Raw genomic sequence first — 15,406 nt, 5'->3', positions numbered from 1 at the left:
ACCTTTGAATTCTCCTCCAGTGTTTCCTTCGTTCTCCTTGATTTATGAACAGTGAAGCTGCAGTTATTATTCCAGCCACAGCCTTTCCAATCTCTTCCTTAGTGCTACTTGATACCTACTGTTTTATAATCTAAGAACTGTTAGCCAATTAGCCAGAGCAGAGCACAGCAGGAACCCTTTGTTGTTAGTGGATTATCTAGGCTTTTTTAGTTGCTACCTTCTGAGACAATGTTCCAGATATTGTTTGCTTTTAGATGCGGTCCCTGTTAGGTGCAGGGTATCACTCTCAGAAAAAGGAAGGGGGCAAGTATGGCTTCTTGCATATAGGGAGGGATCCCCCTCAGGTTTGCAGGAAACGCCTTACATTTGAGGAAAGGCCTCCTACTTCCCCCAGCCCCCCAAATCCACCACTATCTCACCCCATTTGGTCACTTTCTGATATGCTTTTCTAGCCCAAATTCAGCACTCGCTTGCTTACAGAAGCCTTATGCTGCACTGTCCTGCATGTCTGCATCGCATGACCATACCAAGTCAACTCTTAAACTCTTGCCCTCTTCTGTCTCCTTGTTAAGAATCTATTTTTGACACAGAGCATTAGGGATGCAACAGGTTAAATAGTAGAAATTGCAAATAACGTGAAAGTCCGTGTCTGACCTTTGTTTCACACACTCCTATCTGCATTCCTGGGGGCAAATGTGCATGGGGCTTATTAATGGTCACTCTTTGTTTCACACCTGCTTGATATCCTAAAACAGCACATGCCGCTGCATCAGTTTTAAAGGAAATGTTATGTACTGAGTTGATAGCATCTTTTTTGGTAAGAATCTTCATTTGAAGTTACAGTGGTGCCTCACAAGACGAAAATAATCCGTTCCGCGAGTCTATTTGTCTAGCGGTTTTTTCGTCTTGTGAAGCATCCCTATTAGCGGATTAGCGCTATTAGCGGCTTAGAAAAAGGGGGGGAAAGGGAAAAGACTCGCAAGACGTTTTCGTCTTGCGAAGCAAGCCCATAGGGAAATTCGTCTTGCGAAGCGCCTCAAAAAACGGAAAACCCTTTCGTCTAGCAGGTTTTTCATCTTGCGAGGCATTCGTCTTGCGGGGCACCACTGTAGAAGAAACCAGGCTTCTGTCTTTCATGCTGCATGTTCTGTAAGGAGGGCAGGGAGAGGGAGGCTCCTCTTGTGAGTCTCCAAATTAATCCACTTTTTCAGATGCCTGAGATAGTTGCACACTTTCTGTCTTTCCTTTCCTAACCACAAATCACAATCACACTATCCCCCATGAATCTCCTGATCACCAATGCTAATGTACAATGAACAAGGAGAAACAATGGTTGATGTTCTGAAAGAATTGATGTTTGCATAAAATTTAGTAAGTTTAGAAAAGCTTGCATGGTGTTTAGTAAGTAACAGTACAATCCTATCCATGTCTAAGCAGCCTGAGGTTGCAATCCTGTACCCGCTTGGCAGAAAATAAGGCCTATGGCACGCAGTGAGGCTTACTTCTGAGTAGACATGCAAAGCACTGCATTGTTGATTGCTATTGTAGTGTACATTTAGTTAGAAGTAAAAATGCCAACTAAACATGTTAAGATGGGGGGAAAGAAAGAGAAAAAGTTCCAGACTACATGCAGAGAGGAATGTAATGAGGAGTTTCCATGCAAAAAAAATAGAATGACATGTTATTACAAAGGAGGGGGGATTTATTTCAGCCTAGGGCCGAATGCATTTTTGGAAAACCACCTGAGGGCCATATGCCAGTGGTTGGTGGAGCTGGAGGCAAAAAGGGGCGGAGCAACAAATGTATAAAAAATCCAAGCATCTGGGGCGATTTGTAGTGGGATATCAACAGGAAGCAGGTTGCTTAACCCTTTCTCAACCCTAATTGGAAAATAATTTGTATAGTAGGCAACCCAGATTTGTGAGACTGAATTATGGCAACCATACTAATGTCTGAATGATGGAATGCATATTTTAAAACAAAAAACTCCCATTGCATTTTCCTGGCCTCTCCACTGGTCCAGTTCTCATGTCATAGTAGGCAAGTTCACATTAAACCATTAACGTTGCTTTACCTGGGCTGTGTGTCATCTCCTCAATAGCACATGGAGGAAAGCAACTGTAATCCTTGGCATAGCGTTGCATCTGAACCAGGAACTGTGGTTTGCTTGGCTCCTACAAGCAATGTTCAGTAAGCCAAGAACAAACCTTGGTGGATTCAGCTATGATATAAATTCTAAAGAAAGTAAGACCCAGAAACTTTGGGTGGTCCATAATGTTGCTTGCCCAAACGATTGATAGCTAGGATGGCATTATCATGCTACTCCTTTTCTGAAGCAGCTGCACTGCCTACCAGTCTATTTCTAATTCAAAGAGCTGGCTTTGAACTATAAATAAATGATATGAGTTCTGATAATCTCAAGGAGTGTATTCTCTAATATCAAGGATGGGGAATCTGTTGCAGTCTGGTAAGCATGGAGGTGCCTTCCTTGCTGGCCTCTGGGGTGTCCCCAGAGCCCTTTCACCTCCTTCCCAAAGGCCAGTAAGGAAGGTGGCTCATACTGAACTTTGGAAAGGTGGGCACAAGGTCTCTGAGATGCTGTCAGAGACCTCCCGCTCCCTTCCCAAAGCCCAGTAAATGAGGAAAACCTGCTGGGTACATGGGTGGTGATGGGAAATAAAGGAGAGTAGAGAACAGTGGGTTTCCCTGGCTCTCCATTTATTTATTTATCCCACCCACCTACCTGCATAAGGTTGTGATCACAAAAGTAAAACAGGTGCAGTAATTATATTATTTATACCTGCCCATCTTACTGGGTTTCCCCAGCCACTCTGGGCGGCTTATAACACATAAAACATTGTGAAATATTATGCATTAAAAATTTTCCGATACAGGAGTGCCTTCATGTGTCTTCTAAAAGTCAGAGAGTTGTTTCTTTCCTTGACATCTGATGAGAGGGCATTCCACAGAGTGGGTGCCACTACCGAGAGCTTGCTGTAGTTTCTGGAATTTGTGGTTTGGTGTGCTTCTGTGCTTGCTTTTGTGGGGGGAGGTTGTGTTCATAATATTATTTGTGGGGGGGGGATCTAGTGAATTTGTGGTCCTTGGTCTTTCGTTTCTGGGCATATTATGTGTGATTGTGGGCACGTTCTTGTGTGTGCTGTACGCTATGCCTTACAATTTCCTGCCCTTTAAACTCTGCTTCTCCCTCTTTGTATTGTCCCTTGTCCCTAGTTTAAAGTGAACTCCCCTCTTCCTTTGTTTTATAGCCTGTTTGGGGGTTGAAGTGTCCTTTCCCTTCCTCATCCAAGCAGTGTAGTGTTCTGTGGGTTGTGTGAGCCGAATTTTTAATGCTTTTTTCTCCTGCCTGCCGTTTTCTGAGCTTCACTAGAACTCCAGGCCATCAGCCGCACCAGCCCATGGCATTTCATAGAATCATAGAATTGTAGAGTTGGAAGGGACCCCCCTGCTGTTTCCACAAATCTTTGGTTCAGCAATCACTGCAGCTCTGTTTTATTTCATTTTTTTGGTGGTCTCCATTAGCTCCAGGCCAACAGCTGCAGTAGCTCTGTGGAAGTCTTGGGCCATGGACAAGAGGAAGCTGCTGAAGGCTGAGGCCCTTAAGGCAACATATAAATCAGCTCATAAGCATCACCCTCCTCTGATGGTGTCAACCTCTGCAATCGTGGGCGCCAAGCCCAATTGGCGTGGGGGGAACAAGGGGACTGGTGAAGCTGCCGCCCTCCATTACATCCCAGATACTGTGGCTGAGGGCACTGCCGTTGCCAAAGGTGTTGTGTTTAAGGTGAGCCACCAGAGTCTGGTTAAGTTTCCTGCCCATTTCTCTTTTCAACCAGTTGTGATGAAGAGGCTCTGCCTGAAGTTTTTGTGCACCCTGAGTCCTTGTGGAGTCTTCTCTGAAGATTGATTTTGGGGATTTGAGGTTCCTTCCCCAGCCTCTCCCCATTTCTGTGCCACCTGATCCTTCACTTTCTTACTCTGTTTTGCTTCAGCCTGGTCCTCTCAATCTTTCTGTAGTATCCTTGCCCGTGACTAGTAACGATCCATGCAAGCATTTGTTGCCTGTTTCATAACATAGCCCAACTGCTGCCGCTGTTTCCTTGTAAACATAGCTTCACCTGATTCCTCAGATATTACTTCAAATCTTTTGGGTGATATACCTAAAGAGCTGCCAGTTATAGTTTCTAGTTTCTTCTCTGCGCTGGTGTCTTTGGCTCCTGCTTCAGTTCCTACTTAGATCTTTGTGGCTTTATCTGTTCGACCCATGAAGTCCCAACCCTCTGTAACTCCAGCAATACCTACTGTTCCTGTTGTGTTACCTTTGCCAAACCACTGTTCACTGCCTGATAAACATGTGAACACATGGTGCCATGCACACAAGAGGGTGAAATCCGCGTCTGCGCTCAGTGGTCTGCAAATGAGCCGTGGACCTGAACATGATGGAGGAATCACCATCTCCTACTACATCAAGCCTTTCTTAAAACTATATTATTGTTGAGTTATGTTTGTTTGCCATTTGTTTGCCATTTTTTTATACTGTATAGAAATTAGTGGTTGAATAAATGAAGCAGTGTAAATATGTTTTGAATATTCTTGTGGCATTAAGTATTATGCTAATGTGTGTTTCATTGATGTTAATTTCACAGCTGGTGGCTCATACTACATGATCTCAAGATCATTAGGGCCGGAATTTGGTGGAGCTGTGGGAATCTGTTTTTACTTGGGCACAACTTTTGCAGGGGCTATGTATATTCTTGGCACAATTGAAATTCTACTGGTAAGTTGTCGTTTAAAAAGCTGATAACTACACATCCCCTGCTTTCTAATAAACTACAATACTGTTTTTATTAAAAACATCAGAGAGAGAGAGAGAGCGCCATGAGACTTGGAAAAGTACATGTCCGTAATGAATTTTATTTATGGAATAACATACTGTCTGAAATGAAGGGGCACAGACCATAATATTGTATTTTTATTTTGTACCGTACTCTGGGACCTTATGGTGAAGGGTTGATAAGAAATCAAATTAATAATAATAATTAAAATTGGGATGACAGTATTTAAGTATTAGATAAAAACATTTACTTTTTAAAAGACTTCCCTGATTTAATTGGGCAATATATGTACTATCTCATGTGCACACACATACTTGTGTACCATGCATGCATTTATGAAAATTGCTGGCGGCAAGAACTACCTTAAAGAGAGCTGTTATCCTCTTCTTTTACACAGAAGAAATTCATTTTTAAAAGAATGATGCTTGCTGTGATGCATGAATAATTTAAACCAGATTTGGTGAGCTTGTGACCCTCCAGATGTTGGCCATCATCCTTGAGTGTTGCCCATGCTGCTTGGGGCTGATGGAGAATGGAGTCACAGCAACATCTGGAGGGCCACATGTTACTCACACCTGATATATGATTTTGCTTCACAGATATTTTGCCTATAAGCACTTTTATGCAAACTTAATAAATAGATTAACTTGCACAGATATTTTTCAGATTATATTTCCAAGTTTTATTTTCTAAAACCATGTTGAAATAAAAGAAAAATCCTAATTTGACAAATGATGAAACGGTTGTCAAGTACTAATTTCCCCCAGTTTTGTTTTAAAAGCTAACTTTTTGAGGTAACAGTCTTGCTGTTCTTTGATTACTTAAGTGATCTGAAAGTTAACTGTCTTGGAATTACGTGCTAAAAGCTGTCTGATATTTATTTTCCTTATAGAAATACATTTCCCCCAATGCTGCTATTTTTGAAGGCGGTGAGGAAGCCATGTTAAACAACATGAGAGTTTATGGGACATGCATTCTTGCTCTGATGGCCCTCGTTGTTTTTGTGGGCGTCAAATACGTCAATAAGCTTGCCCTCGTCTTTTTGGCTTGTGTAATTCTTTCAATTTTTGCCATTTATGCTGGGGTTATTAAAACTGCTTTTGAACCACCAATCTTTCCGTAAGTAAAGGATAAGTTTTTTTTAGATATGTGATTATTATTACAGCATGCTTTAAATATCTGGAATCTACTTGGTTCAGACATTGAAGCAAAAATTTGAATTCCTGAACTCAGTGAGCCCCCTGAGTCATCAGAACCTTCCCAAACTCATATGTCCTTTATTAGTGTCGCTGGGAGACACTCTAAGCTGAATCTGGAGAGCTTGGCAGGGACTGAGAGAAAGGAAGAGCTTGATGCTCCTATCGTGGGGACAGTTGGGGTGGTTTCCTCTCCAGTTGTCTTCTGCCAGTTGATGAAGACTTCTTATTCCAGCAGGCCCAGCCAGCCGATCCTTTATCTGAAGACAGTGCCGCACGAGTGGAGTTCTGCTTGCACAGTGGGACTACCATTTCTTGTCCTCTCCCCTGTGCCCCCACAATCTGCTCCGGAGGATCTCCTAATCCTCCAGAGCAGATTTAGTGAGTGTGTAGAGGGCTTGAAGGGATAGGAGAGGGAGAGGAAGTTCCGTTGTCTGCAAATAAATTTGTTGTGCGAATGGAACTGCCATTTTGTTGGATACAGCCTGTTGTGTTTTATTATATGTTACTCCTTTCTCTGCTGTGTTTTTCTTGATGGTGGTGGTTTTTTGATGTTGTGATTTTTAACAACTTGTAAGCCTTCTGAGGAAATGCCTCTCCTTAGAAGGGCAGGCTAAATACTTCTGTGCAAATATACTCATGTGCACTTAAATGTAGGTTTTGTGCCAGACATCACTCACTTAACTTGCTTCTTTACATGACTTCATTAATTGTTGAACACATGTACTGATGAACAGGCAGGTACTAAAGTGGAAGTGAGAACATGCACGTTTCTAAAAAGTCTTTATTTTTCAAAATGCATATTCTCTGCTAGGGGGAAAATACATTTTTCCCAAATGGGGCAGCATTCTTGACTTTACTATATAACTACAGTTATCCTAGCTTGAACATACTTGTTAAATCAAATGATAAAAATTTGTTAAATCGCGTGTAGCATTTGATTGATTTTTATTTTGTGTTCTAGCGTTTGCCTCCTTGGAAATCGTACATTAGTAAGAGATACTGACTTTCCTTGTGTCAAATATTATGAAGAAAACAATATGACAGTGACTACCAAGCTGTGGGAAAATTTCTGTGGTAGCCCGCTATTAAATGCCACCTGTGATGAATATTTCATTCTAAACAACGTCACAGAAATTCAGGGGATTCCAGGAGTCGCAAGTGGAGTCTTACTTGGTGAGTTTACATCTTGTGAAGTGACAACTGCACCTTTAACCACATGTGCAGAAACTAGGTAACCCAAATGTTTTCTACTGATAGGAGTATAGTAAGGAAGCCTTTTAACTCCTGCTCTTTGTAGCATCAGTTTGTACTTACTGCTGCCCGAACACATTCTCTTCAGACTGTTGCGATTGCCCAGTTTGCCAGGGTTGCTTGTGCATGTGCAGATGACACTTCCCATATGAACTGGTCCTTAGTTCAGTGCCGGCCCTAGACTAACTAATATCCTTCATAGCAGGCTACGAAGGACCTGCTCAGAAATTTATTGGCAGCTGCACGAATGATTATAGTTAGAAAGGGGAAGGGACAATTAGAATATAAAATGGAAGAATGGTATAAAGAGGTGTGGGATATAGCTATTAACGATAAATTAACATGTGCCATTAAGGTAAGGCGGGGAATATGCAGGAGAAATGATTTTGAGGAGATATGGAAAGTGTTTGTAGAATTTGTACTGTTGAAACGGAAGGGGGTCAAAACATTGCAAGAGGTGTTGAAATTTTGGGAGGTTGGATGGATACAATGGAATGGTCTCGGTGGTGGGGTGCACATTTTTATTCTTATTTATTTATATTAGTCTATTTTTTAAAATTATTTTTATTTTGACAAACTAGTATCCTTGCAAGGAGTATCCTCAGCACCTTTTCTCCATTGCAGTCCATTTCATTACTTTTATGCAGATTTGTCAGAATGATTTATTTGTGCCACATAATATGCACTTTCTCATGAAAAGAAAAAGAAAAAAGAACACAAATTATTGGCCATACAGATCAGTGTTGCCAGTTTTACAAGTGAAAATGAACTGTTTATATTACATTTTAGGATTCAGCCTAATAAACATCTTCATTCTGGGATAAGTAATATCCCAGAAACTTCAAGTGGTCAAAACGAATAAGGTTTTCTTATTGATAAGAGAACCATATTTTGAGGAAGAGTGAATGATTTGCATGAGTTAGTGTTCATATATGTTTAGAGCTGGCCTGAGTGAGTAAACTTTTGTTCTTATTCCTCACAGATAATTTGTGGAGTGTATATGGAGACAAATTTGCAATTGTGGAGAAACAGGATCAGCCATCAGTTCCTGTTTTAGAAGAGACAGATGCGAAAATTAAATACTATGTGTATTCGGATATCATGACCTATTTCACCATGCTAGTAGGAATTTATTTTCCATCTGTGACAGGTATAGTTCCCCTCCCCCCCCCTTTCTCTGTCTCACAACTGAAGTGATTCTCTGTGTATTGATTATAATTGTATATTGGATTTAATTTGCCTAACTCAGCTCTATGTGTCCTAGTTGCACATACATGTAAAAAAAAAGTGCATGTAAATTTCTTTTCTGCCAGCACTTATAATGAGATAATTAGTTTAGACACAGTAATATTACTAACACATGGGGTAATCAGACAACAGTCAAGAGTTGAGAATCAAAGAATGTACTACATTGCAAAATAGAAAGATTGTGGCAATTGTGTAGATTATTACAGAACAAAAAATAGTGGTTAAGCAAGCAGCATTCAGATAATACTGGTGGCTTATCTGCAGATGGGTGGCAAGAGATGCTAGACAGATATGTACAGCCTTATTGGTATATGGAGAGTTAAGTGTGTGCTGTTAGCAGCAGTGAGGTTAACTATAAACAAAAATGGGAAGGAGGGAACAGAAATGAAATAAGAAAGAGAAGTGCCTTGGAGTGTGAGAAAAGGAGACAGAGATTGTCTTTGGCATCAGATTGTCAGGGCTTCCTGGGGTCAGATGCTATGTGGAGCTGGAGTCAGCTGAACCTTCAGGTCCCTGGAGCTCTTAAGACATTGCATGGCTTCCTGGAATGGGAGTAAGAAGAGAGGCACATAGCAATTTTTCCTTGGGGTCCCTAACTGAACCGAGCTATCCAGGTCAGAGATTCAGTGGTATGTGAGGCTGTTCAGTTAAGGCCTTCAGTTCTGCTCCACTACTCACATAATTTCTTCATTACTTAACAAAATGTATCTACTTCTTGATTGGTTAAAAGAAAGACAACAACCTAAATGGTTTACAAAAATTTACTATATATTTTGGAAAATGGTCTCTCTGTATATTTGTCTGCCCGCCTGTTCTCTATGGGTTCAGACACCAGTCGAGTTGGTATCATTAAACTCTACATGAGGGTTTCTGAGGTTGTGGGGGTGGTCTTCACTGACATTTGGATGCCAGGTGCCATTGTGAATTAAGATAGCGGACCAAAACATGACTTTGCCCAGTTTGGTGTGACAGGCTCAAGCTGTGCTGATGTGGATGCTGCTGAAAATATCACCCAGTTTCATGTGACTTTGTCCAATTTGGTGCTACAGGTCCAAACTGCACATAATTGGACGACTCTGAAGGTACTATTGCCCGATTTGGTGTAACAGATCACAACTGTGTTGATGTGGATGCCTCTCAAAATATTGTCACCCAACTTGGTATGAGAGCTCCTGAGATGGAGGCAGCAGTCTTCATCTTTGTTTTGATAGTGGATGCTGTTTTGAATCAAGATGGCAAACCAGAAAGATGACTTTGCCCAAACTGATGTGACTGTTACAAATGAGATCTCCTGAGGTGGAGGAGCTAGTTTTTGCCTACGTTTGGATGCCATTGGATGCAGTGAGCCATGTGTCTGCGCTGAAGGCAGGAAACAACAATTTAGGAAGTAGAATGCTCACCCTCTCTGCTGTAAATCACCTCTGTATTTTTCATGGAGGCAAGAAGAGACCTTTCTTGAAAGTTGCATCTAAATTTCATAGAAAGCAGTAATTAGTCCTGCCCATCTTTTGTCTGTCTGCTGCTCACCAACTGGAATTGATGGGGCATTCCACAGATGTCCACAGGACCTTAAAGGGTATAGAGCCAGTGCTTTAGATTAATGGGCATTCTTTTGTCTCATTTCTTCCTTCTTACTTAGGTAAGAAAGTAACTAATGCAACATCATCTAGATCAGGCTTCCTCAACCTCGGCCCTCCAGATGTTTTTGGCCTACAACTCCCATGATCCCTAGCTAGCAGGACCAGTGGTCAGGGATGATGGGAATTGTAGTCTCAAAACACCTGGAGGGCTGAGGTTGAGGAAGCCTGATCTAGATGGAGTAGGGCTTTTATCTCCCCAGCCAATGAATCTCAGAAACTGCCTGTGCCAGCTGGGATAACTACTCACTCAGCGAGTACAGCAGCTGCTTCCACTGCCTTTTCTGTCAGTGCAGAGCAGCCACTAAACTCATTCAGCAGACATTACAAGACAGGCAGGTATGCAGGTATGCTGAAGCACCTTTTGGTCAGAGGGTCCTGCAGCAGGTCCTTTGCCAATAATTAGGTTGCTACCAATTTCCCACCCTACATCTGGAGCATTTAGTATGTCCTGGATTAATGAGCTTCACTAGCAACAGAGATAGAAGCACTGGGCTCATATCTGATGAGTAGTTATTATTAATAGTTTCCTGGCTTTAGGTAATTTTAAAGTACTATTTTTTTCGTAGGTTTTTTTTTTTTAAAGGAAGTGGGTTTCCTACATTTTAGACAATGTTGTTCCTCCTAGACTGACTTGGTAGAGCTTAGTGAGAACGCAACTGCATGCTGGGAGCATTCTACTTCCCTAAATTGTTATTTCCTGCCTTCATCACAAGGTGATGCTGCAATCTCAGATTGAAGAGCTTCTATCAGCATCAAGAACTACGTTTCAGGTAGGAACCAATGGTTCCTTTTCACTCATCTATTGTTCAGACACCAGTCCAGGGCCCACACAATATCCCGTGATTCAGATGTCATGGAGAAATAGAGCTGTGTGTCATCAGTGTACTGACCACACCTGGTCCCAAACCACCTAATGAGCGCTCTCAGAATCTTAATTCTGATATTAAGTAGTATTAGGAAAAGAATTGTTCCTTGCAGCACATGACAGCACAACCCCCAGGGGCTGAAGGGCACTCTCTCAATCCTGTTCTCTGGACTGTCCTGGAGGTAACACAGTGCCTTGAGTTCAGATACTCAGGATTCAAATGTGTAACTCAGAGTGAAGCGTTTAATTTAGTAAGAACAAAGAAATAAGAATTTGTGTGTGTGTGAAAATCTGAGTATATTCAGCATTTAGGGTTTTTTGGCGTGAGAGGAGTATTTTTGGGTACGCAATATGAACAAGTCCTGCAGATGAGATAGAACATATTATTTTAGTATGACTGCCAAAACAGGGAATGAACTGGAATTTTGTTGGCATCTCTTTCCATGTCTATAAAAATAAGGGCTTTGTCTTCCTTTGTGTTGCTTTGATTCCTGCAAGAAATGGAAGAAGCTGTCCGAACTTGTTCTCTCATGTAATGAATACTATTGGGACATAATACATTTGCTAAGGTCATCCATGTCCTGATATTAGCTAATTGGCTGAAAAGTATTGCTGGAACTCTTCCATAGAAGTCTCTTGTACAGCACAAGCTGAACTTTTGTACTGACATCTTCGCTTTTTCCTTTATGGTCCTAACACTTTTCTTCACCTTTTTCAAAGTATAGAGGTAGACTGTGTTTTGAACCTTTTGGTTTATATGTCTTTTCTTCAGGAGTGAAGCTTGCTTGTAAAATAGTGAAGAAACATTCATTTTGGCAAGCCTTTAGTGGTTGCTTCTTAGCCTTGCCAGACTGGATTGTAGACTTGTTGCTAGAAGTTTGCTACAGTGTAGTTTTGCCTCATAATATGATAAAATATATTCTTCTCTCAGTTCCAACAGCCTGGGCTGTATAATGTATCAAACAAGGTCGTTATTATGTTCATATGTCTGTGTCCACAAAGGAGACATTGACTACAGATAATTATAGTTTCTGTATTTGAGTATCACCAAATATTGTTCTCAAAACATAGCTCTTTTATCCTAAATTTATATTTGCACTAAAATATATTTTCTGCTTCTGCCAGTACTTTTCTGCTGCTGGTTTTGGATTTATTATTTATTATTATTCTCTTTATTATTGGAAAACCATAATACATAGAAAACATTTGCAGCATTAGCAAACTAATCATCAACTAATTATCTTTTTAAAAATAATAATTTTATTAATATTATATTTATACACTTTGTAGCCAAGACCAGATATCAAAAATAAAGAAAACAAGTAGTGAGGGAAAGAAAAAAGTTGAGAAAAATAAAAATAAAAATGACATATAAAGGAAGATTATCTATCCTTTGGCACCTTTTTCTTCAGTAGTCCATGGCTTTTCCAGCCTTTACCCAATAGTCCAAAAGCCTTCGAAACCTTTCTAGGCTCAGCAAAATGTGAAAAGCACAGTATTTCTCCTAATACATAGCCTGAACTAATTTTCTAAACAGAGAAGACCCTTTTCTGTCTAGCAGCCTCATTGATTAGGCATAGGAGCCTTTGGATCACTGCAAGATGTGGCCAAGAACAAACTTTGACTACAGCTCTTGGTTAAGGAGGAGAGAGCTTAACCACAACCCTGGGTCTGAACTGCACACTATGCCAAAACTTGGCTTAGCTGTGCGCTGCACTGAGCTAAAAGGGTTGGGAAGGAACAAAGCAGTTATGAGCTTCTCCCCAGAATGTTCATGCTAAGCCATGGTTTTGTTTAGCATTGTATGTGACTATGGCCAGTGTATTGACATTGACCTGGTTCTCACATCATTGTAAGTCAGAGTATGGCTTACCATGACTGCACTGACTCCCAATGGGAGTTTGCATTTGCTTTGTTTCTCCCTTGACTCTTTAGGTCAGCATGGGGCAGCAGCTCAGCATGTTGTCTGAAGCTGAGATTATAGTTAAGCTCTCCTACCTAATCATGAGCTATAGGCAAGGTGTGTCTTGTGGTTTTGGTTAAGGAGGACACCTTGCCCACAATCTCAGGTTCAGGCAATGTGATCCCTTAGCTGAGCTGCTTCTCTAAAAAGCCCAGGGAGAGGCAAAGCAGCTGCAGCTTCCTCCTTGGGAACCAGCAAATTTGCATATCTGTGCTAAGTTTTGGTTTAATGTAATGTGCAAACGCAGCTACTGTGACTGTTTGTAGAGATGACGGTTGGAAAGGACTTTTGGAACATTTGACTCTTGGAGGATCATCATATGCAGACCTTCTTAATAGTCTCCGCCAAGTCTTGATGTTGTTATTCCCTTCCCTTCTCCCTTTCCAGCTCTCTGCTAAAGGTGTGATTGACCAGATATAGTCCTTTGCTTAATCTGGCAGTAGTATGTTATGGTTGTTGCTTTAATGACAGGTTGCATCTATCAACTTAATATAACTGGAATAATCAGAAACTTGATGACATCCAATTTTTTCCCTATTTCTGTATGTATTTTAGGCATTATGGCAGGTTCAAACAGGTCAGGGGATCTTCGGGATGCTCAAAAAGCTATTCCAACTGGAACAATTCTGGCCATTTTAACAACATCATTTATCTGTATCCTTTTAATGCAATTTGCAGGGGTCTAGATTTCATATGGAACGCAGGTGGCGCTGTGGGTTAGAGCACAGAGCCTAGGACTTGCTGATCAGAAGGTTGGCAGTTCAAATCCCCGTGACGGGGTGAGCTCCTGTTGCTCGGTCCCTGCTCCTGCCAACCTAGCAGTTCGAAAGCACGTCAAAGTACAAGTAGATAAATAGGTACCGCTCCAGTGGGAAGGTAAACGGCATTTCCGTGTGCTGCTCTGGTTCACCAGAAGTGGCTTAGTCATGCTGTCCACATGACCCGGAAGCTGCCTGCGGACAAACGCCGGCTCCCTCGGCCTATAGAGCGAGATGAGCGCCGCAACCCCAGAGTCGGTCACGACAGGACCTAATGGTCAGGGGTCCTTAGATTTCATATTCTTGGTTTGTTTAATTGGGTTTTTGTTTTGAGAATGCACAGGTGGCTGACATACGATAGTAAAATGTGGTTATGAGGGAATCCTAAATATTTTATTTTCAGTATGAGTAGGGTTGTTGGGATTTGATGAATCTTTAAGCAGAAAGCATAAGCCACTTATCCAGGAATAGTACATCTCGTATTAGTTTATTTAGAAGCTACACCTCATTCTGACTGATTGATAAAACCGATGGGATTTGCAGCATTAATATTGGTAGATAGATATAAGAGCTTTGTACTATTATAAATGGAAACATGTGAACCATTATAGTATTTGTTTTATAGCATTAAATTTAACCAGAGATATATGAAAATAATAAGCTGTAATGGAGCAAATAATAAAGCAAAAACGTGAATCTTTGGAGGGAATATCTCCCTTCTTTTTCTATTCTGATTTTTTTTTTTTTTTTAAATTTTAGGTATAGAAACAGAATATGGTACAGTCAAAGTTTAAATACTCTGCCAAATTCAATGTGGAAGTTAAAACCTTTCCCAAAGAAATCGGTGCTTAGCTTCTTTGGGGTGTGCAGTAATGTGTGCTGTTCTTCTAATGCATGGGTAGGCAAACTAAGGCCCGGGGGCCAGATCCGGCCCAGTCGCCTTCTAAATCTGGCCCTCAGATGGTCCGGGAATCAGCGTGTTTTTACATGAGTAGAATGTGTCCTTTTATTTAAAATGCATCTTTGGGTTATTTGTGGGGCCTGCCTGGTGTTTTTACATGAGTAGAATGTGTGCTTTTATTTAAAATGCATCTCTGGGTTATTTGTGGGGCACAGGAATTCGTTCATATTTCCCCCCAAAATATAGTCTGGCCCCCCACAAGGTCTGAGGGACAGTGGACCGGCCCCCTGCTGAAAAAGTTTGCTGGCCTCTGTTCTAATGCTTTCCAGGTGTTCTTGTGGACCTTCTGTTCCCCCCCTTTTCCAATTTATGTTCCTTTTAAGTTCCTTGAGTCTTCATTGCAGATTTGTCCTGCATAGTACTTTTTGGAGCCTGTATAGAAGGAGTCGTCTTGAGAGACAAGTACGTAACAGTGGGGGGGGGGTTGCTACATAATTTCAAAAGCTTCCTGTCCATACCAGTTTAAGTGGATGAAAATGTGAGATTGGGAAGTGTATATTGCAGAAGCTGGTATAGATAATTCAAGATAACCTGAAACGGATATCTGCTGCCTGCTTTAAGTTGCACTTTTATTCATCCTGCATGCATGTCCGTGTTGCCAATGCATGTCTTTCTAGAAATAACATAGCCCTAAATCTTTGGGGTTTTTTGGTGCGGCGGGGGGG

The 15,406-nt window shown here is 41.2% G+C and overlaps 2 protein-coding genes across 10 annotated transcripts in view; one reads left to right on the top strand and one right to left on the bottom strand.

Annotated features, from left to right (window-relative positions):
* Positions 1–15,406, bottom strand: part of MAJIN (membrane anchored junction protein) — a 267,643-nt gene that overhangs the window by 97,084 nt on the left and 155,153 nt on the right. The window lies entirely within an intron of this gene.
* The window catches only part of SLC12A7 (solute carrier family 12 member 7), a 99,845-nt gene that overhangs the window by 54,924 nt on the left and 29,515 nt on the right, over positions 1–15,406 (top strand). For all 5 annotated transcript variants that reach the window (XM_081872609.1, XM_081872610.1, XM_081872608.1 and 2 more), the window contains exons 6-11: positions 4,668–4,798; positions 5,749–5,975; positions 7,017–7,228; positions 8,289–8,456; positions 13,578–13,676; positions 15,086–15,143. In XM_081872609.1, coding sequence (XP_081728735.1) covers positions 4,668–4,798; positions 5,749–5,975; positions 7,017–7,228; positions 8,289–8,456; positions 13,578–13,676; positions 15,086–15,143 — 895 coding nt within the window. The remainder of the gene's footprint in view (positions 1–4,667; positions 4,799–5,748; positions 5,976–7,016; positions 7,229–8,288; positions 8,457–13,577; positions 13,677–15,085; positions 15,144–15,406) is intronic.

Source organism: Podarcis erhardii (genome assembly GCF_964252035.2).
Source record: "Podarcis erhardii genome assembly, chromosome: 8".
Lineage (NCBI taxonomy): Eukaryota > Metazoa > Chordata > Lepidosauria > Squamata > Lacertidae > Podarcis > Podarcis erhardii.
The sequence above is the reverse complement of the archived record's forward strand: the minus strand, read 5'-3'. Positions and strand labels throughout refer to the sequence as shown.